General features: G+C 35.2%; 2 protein-coding genes across 2 annotated transcripts; both read right to left on the reverse strand.

The window, feature by feature from the left end:
- Positions 1-8: 8 nt before the first annotated feature.
- Positions 9-4,097, reverse strand: LOC114726091 (dolichyl-diphosphooligosaccharide--protein glycosyltransferase subunit STT3B). The gene is made up of 4 exons (XM_028912656.1): positions 2,998-4,097; positions 2,006-2,542; positions 941-1,395; positions 9-135 (listed from the first exon to the last, which is right to left on the reverse strand). The coding sequence occupies exons 1-4, from the start codon at positions 3,931-3,933 to the stop codon at positions 9-11; spliced, it is 2,055 nt and encodes a 684-aa protein (XP_028768489.1). The 5' UTR covers positions 3,934-4,097.
- Positions 4,098-4,938: 841 nt separating this feature from the next.
- On the reverse strand, positions 4,939-11,104 carry LOC114726093 (succinate--CoA ligase [ADP-forming] subunit alpha-2, mitochondrial). Its single transcript, XM_028912657.1, has 7 exons — positions 10,787-11,104; positions 9,603-9,812; positions 8,750-8,920; positions 8,526-8,649; positions 7,716-7,777; positions 6,564-6,645; positions 4,939-5,376 (listed from the first exon to the last, which is right to left on the reverse strand). Exons 1-7 carry the CDS (start codon positions 11,012-11,014, stop codon positions 5,237-5,239), a joined length of 1,017 nt encoding a protein of 338 aa, XP_028768490.1. The 5' UTR covers positions 11,015-11,104; the 3' UTR covers positions 4,939-5,236.
- Positions 11,105-14,341: the final 3,237 nt, after the last annotated feature.

Genomic DNA, 14,341 nt, shown 5'->3' on the forward strand with positions numbered 1-14,341 from the left:
CAAGAAACTTACATTAGACAGTTCAACATCTTGGGAGCAGCCCCTTTATCTACACGATACTCTCCATTGACCAGGTAATCAGGTTCCTTTATTACAGGGAAAACACCACCACCAATCCTCACCATCCACAGAAATCTACACAAATCATGAATTACAAGTATAATATAAGTGCCAGAAGCAATATAACTGGAAAGAAAAACAATATGAACCCAAATGAAATCAACCAGAAAACGAACTCAATTGTAAAAAGGAGATGTTGATATCAAGAACGGAAGTAATTCACCAAAAAAGGAAAACAACAAAAGTAATAAAGCATAACTAGATAATCTTAATAGATGAAAAAAAGCGATTGACATGTTAAAAATGCATTATCCAATCTCAGCACAAGTCAGTGATTAGACAATCCACATTATTGTGCATGCTCTAAAGAAACAACCACCTGAAGAACCAAGTATTATAAAAGCCACACAAAGTGCAAAGATATATACACAGGTGTTTGTAATTTTAAAACATAACTAACTGAATATGCACAAGCTTAATGATGGAAGGTCTCCAAAAATTTTAGAATATAAAGTTGAAACCCAGCAGTCATAAGTTTGTAAAGAGACTAAAAAGCATGACAAGAGAACAAGGCATTCTGAGAAGTCACATAAATTCCTGAAGTTGGAATGATGACAACAGGAATAGGTAAGGGGTCACGCTACTTAAATAACTCCTGCATTCACATCTGGATACAAGTGGCTCCATCTGAGATCAGTTGCACAACTTACATTCTATGCCAAACACAAATGGTGCCAACAGTATCATGTCAACAGTTGTGACTGCAAGAGAAGTCTAAATAGAATTTTTCACAAAGAAATTGCTAGATCGACATGCATGAAGCAAGTATATAAAATGGATGAAAATTCCAAATATAAAACATTGTCTCAGAAGGTCTTACTTATTTATATCATCAGAAGAATAACCAGTAACACCACCAAAGACAACTAAAACATAATCCACATCAAGTGATCGCATTATCTCATAAGCCTCATCCTCGTAAGAAGACATCGCACGCCCAACAGTTGCTATATGTGTGTTGTTCCAGGTGTTGTTGTCAACAATGACCGTTCTATTTCCCATGGCAGTGATTTGGTAACCATAATCCCACCATGACATCACCTTAGCATCTGGAGGAGTATTCTGACGAAGCCAGAAGTATGCTTCACGATAATCATCAAATATGACCCTGTTACCATGGGCCCCCCTTGCAGCCAAGACAATTGAGGGAGATGAGTAAGCCTCTGATGTGACCCAGGTACAGTGAGTGGCATATCTGCTGAGCAGATAGAAGGCACCAAGAAGTAACACAATGGCACCATTTCTTTGGAAAGGCTGGGAGTGATCAACCAAACCCTGTTTTTAAGAAATTGCAATAATTTGTCACATCATCACATCAATTTAAAGAAAATTTCACCCAAAAAAATAAAAGCTGTTTTTAGCACAGGTGAGATACTTTTGACCATCAGTACAGTTTAAGATACAGAAACACCATTATATCAGTGACCGCTATCATGCAAGTTGTGCACGTGTAATGTTCAATGATATCAAAACAAGAGAAAAGTGCAGCTAGATTATACTTCAAGGACAAAAAAAGGGGGTGGGGATAAAAAGAATATAATTTTGCACAAAATGATTGCATCTATCCGGTGCAACAATTAACTCCACAGCCCAATAAAATCCCTTTTCCAGCCTGTAAATCTGTCATAATTATGAGAAAGGAGCAAGCACCAATGGGCTGGGAGAAAGTGATGATAAGAAACATTAACAAACAGCATTAACATTAATCTGACACCCCAAGAAAACATTACCAAGAACTGCTAGTCTGTTCTCATCAAAATAAAATGCATTTCAGCCATAGGCAAACTTAGGTTAGTAGATGAGGGGAAAAAGAAATAGATCAAAGCATTGAAAAGCAATTTGTTTTGAAACCCTTCATTCTACCAGTTTCTCAGAAGTATCTTACCTTGGAAGAACCTTTTACAGTACTAGTTCCTTTGCTAGAACCACTGTGAACGGCTTTGCTTTTGGCCCTTACAAGCTGAGCCAAATTCTTCACAGTGGCAGAAACTGCAATAGCACTAATGAGGCATACTGCAGGTGTAGCAACAAGAATCAATCGAACCATCACACCAGCAAAATACATGCTTGTAAGACCATACATAACTATGAAAATTGTTGCATCTGACAGCCGCTTGAAGCAAAAGTAGAGCCCAGCAGGAAAGAAAAAGAGGAGGACGTGGTAATCAAACATAAAAGATGACCAAGCAGTTGGCTGATGCTCAGAGACTGATGCAATGATTGGAATATGATCCTTAGCGTAGGTTGGATCAAGCAAGGAGTAGAACCTGCCTGTCCATGGAGAAATATAACCAGATGCTGTGCCCACTCCCAAAGCAATGACACCAACACTAACTGCAGTAGTTACCGTGATCCTCAAAAATGCCTGAAACAATTTAGCATCGGCAAGAGAATGCCTTACCCAATCCAGGAAGTAAAATACCTGCAAAGACAATACATGTTAGGGCTTGAAATTCCGCATCCTAAAGCAATTGCATAAATATTGACAATGTCTAGACATTTATTAATGCCAATATCTACATTAAAAAAAACCTTGAAAATGTATGGTGCTAAATAGAAACCTTTTTCATTAGTATGCAAATATAAACTCAAAAAAAAGGGAAAGGGCACGCATCAAATGCAAAGCCAATGAATCTTAGTGAATTCATGTTAAGTCAAATGACTCAGATGAGAAGAGAACACAGGAAGGCAGAGGCACCCAAAAATAAATCACATTATTGAATCTCACCCAACTAACTAAAGCTATAGATTCCCTAGAAGTACCGTTTGCTAATATATTTTAACATTCTAGATGCTAAACACATTAAAGAAATTCTCTACCATGCCACGAGTTATTCAACAAGGCAATGAAAAAACAAAAAGGAACAAAAAGGAAACCTGAATCAAGAAAAAGACGCCCATAGCAGCCATATGTTCTCCAGATTGCACGTGCTGAAATCCAACAAATCGAATTTGCATTGCAAGCAACATTCCCAAAATATACATGCAGTTATAAGCAACATACAGTCTCATTGAATACCTTCCCGTGATCAAAAGAACCAGCACATATAGTGGGATCAGATTAATGATAAACACGTAACCACCCCAGGCAGAAACCATGTAGAAGTATCCAAAAGCGGAAGCTAAAGACCATGCAAGCGACCCTGTATTCACCGCCTTCACGAACAAGTAAAATGTTAACAACAAGGCGAAAATGGCAACACCCTCATTATCATATGATCCAGCCACCGATCTAGAAATGTACCCAGGACAAATAGCAATCAATGCCGCAGCAACAAGACCAGCACCCGAATCCCAAATCTCTTTGCCAAAGAAATAAGCAACCAAGGTAGTGTTCGATGCGAAAAACGGTGCTGTTAACACACAGACCTCGCGGATGTGAACCGCAAACCTCAGAAATCGCAAAACCCAGTAAATTAAAGCAGCAGTGACCATGAGACCCGGGTAAAGAGTGCCTCCAATGATACGACCCAGAGGATACCAACTCTCAGAATCAAACCAGTTCCAGAACTCATAGAAACCCTTCTCAGTCAAGAAAACTGTGGTCCGGTAATTAAAGTAAGGATCAAACTCATGGATCATGGACTCGTACCGCAGAACACTGAACAGCCGAGTGATGAAAGCCAAGACATAGACGAGCATTAGGATGGAAACCCGGATCAGCAGCTCCTGCTGCTTGGTTTTCAGCTTAAAGCTCTTCAAAGAAAAGATATTCGACAGATCGGCCTGGAGTGCCGACGCCTGCATTGCTGCTGGACTGCTCTGGTTCGATCCAGATTTCACACCGTTTAAGGGTTCAGATTTCCCGGCCATAATTGGAATAAGAAATCAAGTAGGGATCTATGTTAATTGGAGATGTGGGATTACCATCCAGGATTTTCCATGCAAATTTTCTCGGGAAAATGGTGAGTCAACAGTGAGATGGGTTGTGGACGTAGACCAGTGGCGCAAAACCCTAGAACTAACTGGGATTAGATTAAAGTCAAGTTTTTGGCTGGCTAAATGGGAGAGCCGATTAACGATGATCCAAGACGACTCGTTAGCCAATTGCTGTAAAGTCGATTCTTTTGTAGCTAAGTTTGTTTGCGGATATTATTAACATTGTGCGATCAATTTCTGTAAATAAAACTGCAAATGTTTATAAGTTAAAAAAAGAGAAAATCACAAAAAAAAAACCCATCAAAATTAAAAAATTATAAATAGGGATCTAGTACAACATTAGTATATATTCTGACAACAATTTTTGTAAACGAATCCTTATATGTAATTTTAATTTAATTTTTTTTATTTTTTTTCTTAAAAAATTGAGTTTATTGTCTTAAATAACAATGTATACACATTTTATGCATATAAGTAAAATTTTGTCTGTGTATAATATTATTGTTTATCGTTTTGGGAGCTAAGAAACTAGACTAATCTAATTTAACTGGTATGTATAACAAATTAAGCTGAGACAAGCTTTTTTCAAATTTCTTTCGGATCGAATCCCTGACCTTGATTAAGCTAAAACGATCCCAGCTAGTCAATCTAAGTGTTTGATGATCAGACAACTTTGTGCACCCATAATCAATATAAAACGATGGATTTTTAAAATTCATAATTTGAATTAGGACAATACTTAAATCAAATTCATTACATTTAACATGTCAACTTCTCTAATTACACAATTATATATCTTATCTTTTCATGTGAATTTAGGATTAAATGATTATATGAAAAAAGGACACATGAAAAAAATATGATTGAAGAATTCACTAAGTTTTTTTTTTTTTTTTGGAATTATTATTGTTGTCATGCCTAAACAGAGGCTCCAAATTATACTACTGAATGACCCATCTTTGCAGCAAAAAACCAATTTGAAAGTCTGAAATTCACAGCAAAGTGAATCAGTGAAACAATCATCTGCTCACCGTTTTCAAAAGGTCACAAAAGAAATACAGTAAGAATCTTGAATTACTTTTATTTCACTTCAATGAATTCGTCTCCGGATAAAAATGTGGAAGAGTGATCCAATGATATATCAATGGAAATCAAACGTTCTCAGCTTTTTGACACAGAAAGCCAACTAGGAAGCTTTGAACTTGTTATAAGGTTGAATGGTGTCAAATTTCTCAAACTATTGAACCAAGCCCCTCTGCTTGAAAACATCAAGAATGGCAGCTCCAATTTTAGCAGGCGACTCCACTACGGTGACCCCAGCTTCTCTGAGAGTCTTGATTTTGTCCTGAGCAGTACCTTTGCCACCTGACACAATGGCTGCACCAGCAAAACCAAACAAAATTGAGAGGGTCCGATTAGTATAATCACAGTGCACTAATTAACTCAATTTTGAAAATTGCTCCCTCCAGTCCTATATATTGGTCATCATCTTGAAAAAATTAATGGTCTTATATATTGGTCGGTCACTTTACATAAAAATGGAGGGCACCAATTAACTTTTTCCAAAATTACCCCTATTTCCAACTTTCTAGACTCTCCTTTTTCAAATTCATGATTTTGAATAGGGAAAAACTAAAAAATATTTTTCATTTTCAGAATTTTAAAGATATAACTATTTTATTTAGTTTCCGTGAGATCGCTAGAAGTGACCTATATTTAAGACCAGAGGGAGTGCTGGTTTTCTTTCTTTTTAAATAATGTCAATGTCAGCGGCCCACAAATAATTTACTACTCAGCAACCAATTCGAATGGATTACATTTACAAAAGCAGCACATACAATGTATTTAACAACGGATAGGAGAAAACAAAAGATTGGATGTAAAGATAGAAGAGCATCCTACACAAAGTTATATTTCTGTGTTACTCTCTCTCTCTCTCTCTCTCTCTCTGTTTATATTTGTGTTACTCTCTCTCTCTCAGTGTGTGTCTGTGTGAATATATACACATGCATAAATCTAAAAAGCACACTTTCATTCAATAACAATAATAATGATGAGAACAAGTGTTCAGCATTAATTAGTATTTGACAAAGATAACTGCAGAACTACATTCGAGAATAGAAGAACAGTTTTTCAACGGGAGAGCATCTTTGGCCTTTGGCAACTGTTTCATAAACTTGTTCGATTTTTCATAGATATAATTCAATACTCTAATTTAATTATGATGAATAACTCAATCTCTGGCATTTCGTGACTTCAAATTTTTGTTTTGTGTCATGATTTTCATTTGCATATTGATGTTTTATAGCTTGATGCAACCAATATCATAGAATTAATAATAAATAATTATTAGTCGAACATGTCCCACTAAAAACTTGATCATCACCTGTTTTAGTATCGACTTGGGCCAAGAAAACAATTTGAGATAGACAAACAAAAAGGAAGAAAATGAATTGGCTGAAGGAGCATAGTCACAACTTTATCATGACAATCAACAACCTAAAATAGATTTTTCATCTGATCATCTGATGCCATGAGATTCAAAACTTGATAAAAGATCTTACCTCCAGCATGGCCCATACGACGGCCAGGGGGAGCCGTTAATCCAGCAATAAATGCAACAATAGGCTTCTCAGTCCCACTTTCCTGTAGTTCATTCGAAATCTTCAAAGTTATTTTCAGAACCCATGGACAGAGAACATGGCAACTATGTGAACATAAGCACTAATGCTTAATCTGAAGAAGTGAGGTATCAAGCATGCCTAGTGTCGAAAAACACCAAATGAGCATTTGACGTTTTATACACCAAGAAAGAAGAAGGATCTACATTCACAATATATTTCATCTTTTGTTGGCTGTTTGTCAACTACAACCCTCCTTTAGGCAGCTCGACATCATTTTTGTTACAATAAACATTTACAAAAATAAAATTGCATTAAAAGCTATAGTGTATGGATAGATTAAGTAATTTTAACCATTTAAAAAGACCTGATACGGAGGCACGCATTTCAAAATGCCCCAAGCCAAAGGCAGGAATTTGAAGTTATCTTTAGAAAGTGCATTTGAATAACCATCCAAGTGAGCCAGATGTAATATATATGTATTTTGTCCACCATTTTTTCCAATGTGTATAGCTTTAGCCATCCAAGCATATTTTTAAATATCTAAAACTAATAGTCTGATTTCCCTTATTTAACATTTGCTAAATCATATATAACATATTAATTAAATTAAATCTTATAGCACTTCAGTCTTCACCTCAGTAAAGAGTATCAGAAGATCTCGAGATACAATGAGGAATTGTGTCCAAGTATTGTTTAACATGAACAAACCGATATATAAAAACAGGAAACCATGCATGAACAAGAGAATTAAAGAAAATGACTAGGTTTATGGATTGGAATATACATGATGCACGTTATTAAGAAGTAAAAACAGTTTATTGACTTTAAAACAGAAGAAAAATCAGTGGCGTATAAGTTAATCTAATTATAATATAATAGCGACAACACAAGTAGCACCCAGCTAATGTTTTAGTGCAGCCTCTGCTGGCGAGCAAAATATAAAGTAAAACCTTTCTCCACACACATTAAGTAATACGAATAATAGACTTATGCTCCTTTCTACAAAACAGGGAAATAATTTTAATTTTGCAGATGCTTATAAGAATTTAAAGAACAGAAATCCATGCACAAACAAAAAAATAGAAAGCAGACCTTAATTAGTGCAGCAGCATCTTCTTCTGCAGTTCCCCCTATCTCTCCTATGAGAATGATGCCTAAATTCCACAAAGAAACAACAAACATAAACAAAGAATACAAGTATGATGAAGAAGAAAGCAAACAAATACAAACAAGTTATAGTAATATGATAACCCGCACAGGATCATATCATGAATCATGAAATCCTACTTCATGAAAACACAAAACAACATAGAACCACTCTGAAAAAAAAAACTACCCTCTAACACCACCCTACTTTGAAAGAAATCCAGCATGATGGATAAGGCCCTACATTACTAGATAAAATCAGATTGATCTTCCCTACTTCCTCTTTTCCCAGCTCCCATGAGGTCAATATTCAACTTTCAGACATCATATCTTTCTATCAACTTTTGACGTCACTGTCAAACTTTCACCCAATACACAACGACCCTTTGGCCGATCACCTCAAAGAACCAGTAATGTTACAGGTCATAAAAAATTTGTCTATCTTGTTTGATGTTTCTAGGAAACAAGTACTTCGGTAAGAATTATAAATTGTACACAGCACCAAGGTTCTGACTCCACCGAAAAGGACAGGCTAGCACAACAAAGAAGTCACCAAAATACCAACACAGATAGGAGGGTAGGAGCATCTTACAATGTTACACATCCAATTAAGGTACCCTACTTTATTCTTTTCTTCTCTTTTTTATTTTTTTTTTCTTTGGACAGAGGAGAAATGAGTTTAACTTTACAACAGAGTTTAAGGATTCTAAACCATAACTGATTTACATGAAAGACACGAAATAAGATATGAGGTACCTTCAGACTGGGGATCTGCTAGGAATCGCTCCACGCAATCAACAAAGTTTGTTCCATTAAAAGGATCTCCACCTATGCCCACACAAGTGGATTGTCCAAGTCCAACAGCAGTTGTTTGGAAAACCTGAAGAGATAGATTTCATTGTTATATACATACACACACACACACACATGCGTTTTATCACCATCACTGTAGTCTTCAAGAGCCCAAAACTGGAGCTCACCGCTTCATATGTCAAGGTGCCAGAACGAGAAACAATTCCTACACGACCAGGTTTATGAATGTAACCTGGCATGATTCCAATTTTACATTCACCAGGCTTGATGATACCAGGGCAGTTTGGGCCAATCAGACGAGTCTTGGACTGTCTATTAAGAGCAGCTTTCACTCGTACCTGAAAATTGAAAATATGAACTTCAAGTTTGTTTAAACGCAGCAGAAGGGTGGGTTGCAATAATACTGTTTTCAATGGCTTTATTACATAATCATTGTTCGCAAAGACATATATGATCAAGGTATGCATTATCAATCATGAATAGATTGACTACTACACAAAATTATGTGCAGCAATTGAAATAGTCCAAAAACTGGATCCTAGAAATGATAGGATAAAAGCACCTGATAGGAATATTTACTCCCTCCGAACTTTATTATAAGAAACAACTATCAAAATCATGCAGTTCAAAATGTTAGTTAAATTTAGTTAAAAGAAATAAATGTGTAAGACATAGACATATTTTTTTCAATTATACCCTCATTTGTAAGAAGAGTACCCGAGAGACAATGAGTGAAAATTTATTGCATAGAGATAATAAGTGGCATATCTTTAATGGGGGTAAAAGTGAAAAGAGTAGTTTAAAATTTTAGACAAAAAGGGTTTATTTCTTATATTTAGGGACACCACTATGGGAGAAATTGTTTCTTATAAAAAGGAAAGGAGGGAGCAGAGAGTGACATGAGTGGAGTGGTTTAAAATAAGCAGGCAAAGAAAGTTGAACATTTAAATGTAAGTTATTGAGTCCCAATGCCATGAAAAATACAAACCCAAACATATTCTGTAGTACAGACTGAATTACCATATCATGCTGAGGAATCCCTTCAGTGATACAGACAACAAGATCTAACTCCGCTTCCATTGCCTCCAAAATTGCAGCTGCAGCAAATGGTGGAGGAACATAGATGACTGAAGCATTTGCCTTTGTTTCAGCTTTTGCTTCAGCAACAGTGTTAAACACAGGAAGTCCTAGGTGTTCACTTCCACCCTTCTTTGGTGTTACACCACCCACCTATTTGAGCAAAATAACATTAAAATGAAAATACCCTATACTCAACAATCAAACAAAAAGAGTCACCTAAATAGACATGCTAGAGAGCTATCAAACAGAAACATAATACATGCACACATCAATTATAAATCCATGTGTACCAACAGTTGTTGATACAGGAACCTAAATTAAATGTATGCAGAAATGGCCTCAAGTCTTACAAAAAAAAAAAAGTCCCTCCAATATGATAAAAAATCTCCCGCACAAGGTTTGATAGCAATGACACTTTGTGCTTCTTTTCTTGTCAGAAAAAGCCGTCCATATGACGTGTTACTCTTCTATTATGCTCGCATCCTAAAAATCTAAACGGATTGTTTCTTACCTGTTGGTCGAAAATGACCTTCAGCATGACGGAAAATCCAATGGTCTAATAATAAGTTCAGGTGGGCTCCACCAGTTCACCCGCATGAGAGAGTAATTTCTAATCAAGAGAGTTTCAAAATTTTAAATTCATAGGTAAAGCAAATTTTTTAGTTTCTATTGCGTAAACCTATGTTGTAATTGGCTAGCTCGAAAAGGTCCCAGAATATCAGTTGTCATGTCCTTACATGTATATACCCAACGATCAGGCTCCCATGCCCGGAATCACGACTCGCTACCAACGATTATCCCAATTGTATATAAACATATATTCAATCAAAGCCCAATCCAAGAACCTGTTTAGAAAAGGGTAGCTTCAATATCAATAAGAGCTCATCCATTTGACATCATGTTTGTCCCCCTAAGCAATGGCACGGAAACTAAGTAAATAGATAGAAGAGCGATTAGATCTTAATATACATATATATAATCAAATGTCCATAGAATTCAACGTCCTGCTGAGCAGACATGACCAAGAGGCAACAAATCGTTCGCAGAATTAAATTCCAGTGAACGAAATAGTTAAAGTTGACCAGACACAGGCAAACAGGAAATACAGATCCCGGAAAAGGTACCATCTTGGTTCCGTATTCGATGGCTTGCTCGGTGTGGAAAGTGCCATTCTTGCCGGTGATGCCTTGGCAGATGACGCGTGTGGTCTTGTCAACAAAAACGGCGGGAGAGGGTGGCGCCGACGTCAAATGACGGATCTGAGTGGAAGAAGAAGGAAGTGACGGCGATGAAGATGATTTGGTGCGTGATGCAATCGAGCTGATCAACTTCGCTACAGCTCGGCGACCCATGATCCGCCCTGATATGCTATGCTCTTTTCTCTATTACCCGGTTCCCACTCTTGGCTTGCTGCTGGTACACCCGGTCCCAGACTCCCAGGTCAGGACCTGAAGCCATCCCTCGCTCCCTTTTTTCACCCGAGTTTTTCAAAAACAATTTTTAATTTTTTTTATAGAAAATCAGTATTTTTTATGTGTAAAAATTTGTAAGATTCTTCTTACTAATGAATTTTTCAGTAAACTTTTTCCTTTTTTTTTTCTTTTGTGACATTTATTTATATTTATTTACCTTTTTAACTGGTATTTATTTACTTTCTTGGATGATGAAGTAAGGTTACATCACATTTTTCCCACAAATAATATTAGGTTGAGTATAGCAAAAGGAATTAATTTCTGATAATATGATAAATAAAGTTTCAAATTTCTATTAATAAAAGTGCCTAAATTAGTACTTTATATAGTGTTTTTGTTAGAATTACTTTAATAAAAGAATACTTATGTCTAACAGGGAAAAAAAAAAGATTAGAGCCAAGCTTAGATTAGGTTTTTCTTTTTTAAGCAGAAAGATTTGTGTGAGAATAGAGATTAAAGAAAAAAGATATATTATCTTCAAAAGTAAAGACAAGGAAAGAATAAGATGTAAATAGTGATTGTGCAATAATTGTTCGCAAGATAGAAGAAACTTAACCTTTTAAATATTTTTGAAGTTCCTACCATCTGATAAATTTGTAAATGATTCTCTTAAAATTTTGAACTATAGAAAAATAATTTTTAAATTTTTTATAAACCTGTTTAACTTTGTAAAATTTGTGTAATGATCTTTTGTCATTTGTTTCACAGAAGCAATTAACATATTAATACGTGTTAGATTCAGGGGGTGTTTAGATGGAAACCAAACTATAATTTTAGAAGTGTTTTACGGTTTATGAAATAAATATATAAAAGAATTTGTCTCGTTTTACGAAAAAATACTTCTGAGAAGCACTTTTAAAAGTTGTTAAACACTCCCTCAATACACGGAAAGGGATAATAGAGATTGTATTGAAAAGAGTGGGAGGAAAGAGGTTTATATAAACAGGAGGAAAGAAATTTTAATTATTCCTCCAAACTCTCTCAATTTGGATGGGATGAAAAGTTTAGTCCTCTTCATTTTTTTTTTCAACCAACAAAATTACAAAGACAAATCTGTAAAAGGATCTATCCATATTTAACTATAAGTTTAATAAGTTAATTAAAGAGTGAAAATTCAATTTTGTTCCTGAATTTTATTTTGATGCCTTAAAATCAAGAGTGACACAATATCTCTTGTAATGGGGTCCTTTGTGACTTCAGAATAATTTGATAATTTCAAATAATTTTTTTGGATAAGACCTTATTACAATTTTCCCTTATATTTATTTTCTCGTATAGAGCATTCTTTTAAAGTGTTTTGCACCCATATTTTTAAAGAGCTTAATTATGCTGATTTTTTTGTGGCCAAAAAATATGCTCAAATCAAATTTTCGTGTCCTTTTTTATCATGGAAAAAAGAGCATCCATTTCATAGACTGGTGCTAAAAACATGACACTGGACATAATAAGAACTTTTTATTTAGTCTATTTTAGACAAGAATTTAACCTTATTGTTAAACAGCAAATTAGCACAGATTTGGGCAATAAACACACAACATCAATAGAATAAAATATAAATATATTCACACCAAAGGAATGCACACACACGGACAGAGGTATAGAACTTTTTTACTAAAAAAATGGCAATGATTTTGTCAAAATTAATTAATTTCATTTATTCCTTCTATGCATATCATAAATATAATTTTAAATATTAAAAAAATTAAATTTATAGAAAAATACTATTTGACGAAGCAATTACTTATTTTAGAACATGAATAAGATTCACTAGCATGTGAAATACTTGATGCACTGTAGGAAAAACAAATCATAATGTACCGTACGGAGTTTCCATTATAAATAATGCAAGAAGCTCTGGTCTTAATTTAAGGCTTAAAGATAAATTTTCTCCAGCATCAAATACAAATATCTACTTGATGCAGGAAATGCTCCAAGACTAAGCTTCATTCCAGCATTTCCCGTTCAACTCTAACAATATCAGTAAGATACAGACTCATATCCCTTTAATTTACGGTTGGACTCCAAAAATAAGTTCAGACATGGAGTTTCTTGGTTGTAAAACCCTAATCAACTTTTTATGATGTCCATAATATATGTCAAACATATGGCTTGAACACAGTCAAAATAAATACTCCTCCGATTTTTAATACAGGACTCAATTCTTGAGTTAGTTTTGGTCCTAAATATAAGACCCATTTCTCATATTTATCAATTTTTTTTTAAATTACCTCTATAAATACTCCCTCAACCATAATCTAGAAAAGGGAGAGGAGGTATTAAAAAGATGATTATGGTGTTTTAGGAAAAATGTGTCATTTTTCTTATAATTAACTAACTTATCTAACTTCCTTAATCTAATCAAATTAGTTAAATGGATCTTACATTAAGGACCGGAGTAGTAACCACAGAAAATAAGTTCAGACATTGAGTTTCTCAATTGTAAAACAACCTTGTAAACTTTGTACAATGCTTCATGTAGGCGAGTTGCAGCCTACAATCTGAACTGAGGACAGGTTTTTGGAGTTATGGAGTTAGTTTACCCTCACGGGATCATGATCCTTTGCTTAGCCATTGTAGCAAGTGTGTCGCCCAGGACATAAGGGCCATGATGCAAGAAATTGTCAACTCACTTTACGAAATACAAGAAAACTATATTATAGCTGCAAGTCAAATCACTCAAATTCTAATTCAAGAGCAGAACCTCAGATGCACCCCCATAACTCATAAATCAAATTCTGAATGAACAAACAACGAAGGAAGAAGGAACAAAGTTATGCTCAAAAAAGAAATTATTCACTAGAAACATATGCATAGTCATCCGAATATATGGCATGAACAATATTTCTTCAATACCACTTTGAACCATCTTATTGAATACTTCTTTCGACTCACTAACATTATTCATCAGAAAGTATCCGTCCATTAAAGAATTGTAAGTTACGACATTTGGTCTCTCACCACATTTCATGTGTGAGCTTCAATATCCTCCTTTCTTTACAAAATGCATCAATCAATACATTAAATATATAAACATTAGGTTTGATGCTTTTCAATTTGTTGAACCCGGGCCTGTGTTTAAGTATGTAAGGAAAAAGCCCAATATGTGAGAGGGAAGGGCCGAATCTGTAATAAGGGCAATAAGGGAAAAGGGGATTAGCAGTTAGTTACTGAGGGGTATTTATTGTCAGGGAGGCCGTTAGGCGGGGG

Source organism: Neltuma alba, unplaced genomic scaffold (genome assembly GCF_004799145.2).
Source record: "Neltuma alba isolate B1F8T4 unplaced genomic scaffold, ASM479914v2 tig00012339_pilon, whole genome shotgun sequence".
NCBI classification, from domain to species: Eukaryota; Viridiplantae; Streptophyta; class Magnoliopsida; order Fabales; family Fabaceae; genus Neltuma; species Neltuma alba.

Bases quoted from the DNA above. Each gene is read 5' to 3' on its own strand.
- LOC114726091 (XM_028912656.1), bottom strand. From the start codon at position 3,933: ATGGCCGGGAAATCTGAACCCTTAAACGGTGTGAAATCTGGATCGAAC. The intron at 2,543-2,997 runs GTTTCCTTTTTG...TTGTCTTTGCAG, and splicing joins GCGTCTTTTTCTTGATTCAG to GTATTTTACTTCCTGGATTG. The intron at 1,396-2,005 runs GTAAGATACTTC...TCTTAAAAACAG, and splicing joins CTGTAAAAGGTTCTTCCAAG to GGTTTGGTTGATCACTCCCA.
- LOC114726093 (XM_028912657.1), bottom strand. From the start codon at position 11,014: ATGGGTCGCCGAGCTGTAGCGAAGTTGATCAGCTCGATTGCATCACGC. The intron at 6,646-7,715 runs GTCTGCTTTCTA...AATGAACTACAG, and splicing joins ATGCTGCTGCACTAATTAAG to GAAAGTGGGACTGAGAAGCC. The intron at 5,377-6,563 runs GTAAGATCTTTT...TTGCTGGTGCAG, and splicing joins TCGTATGGGCCATGCTGGAG to CCATTGTGTCAGGTGGCAAA.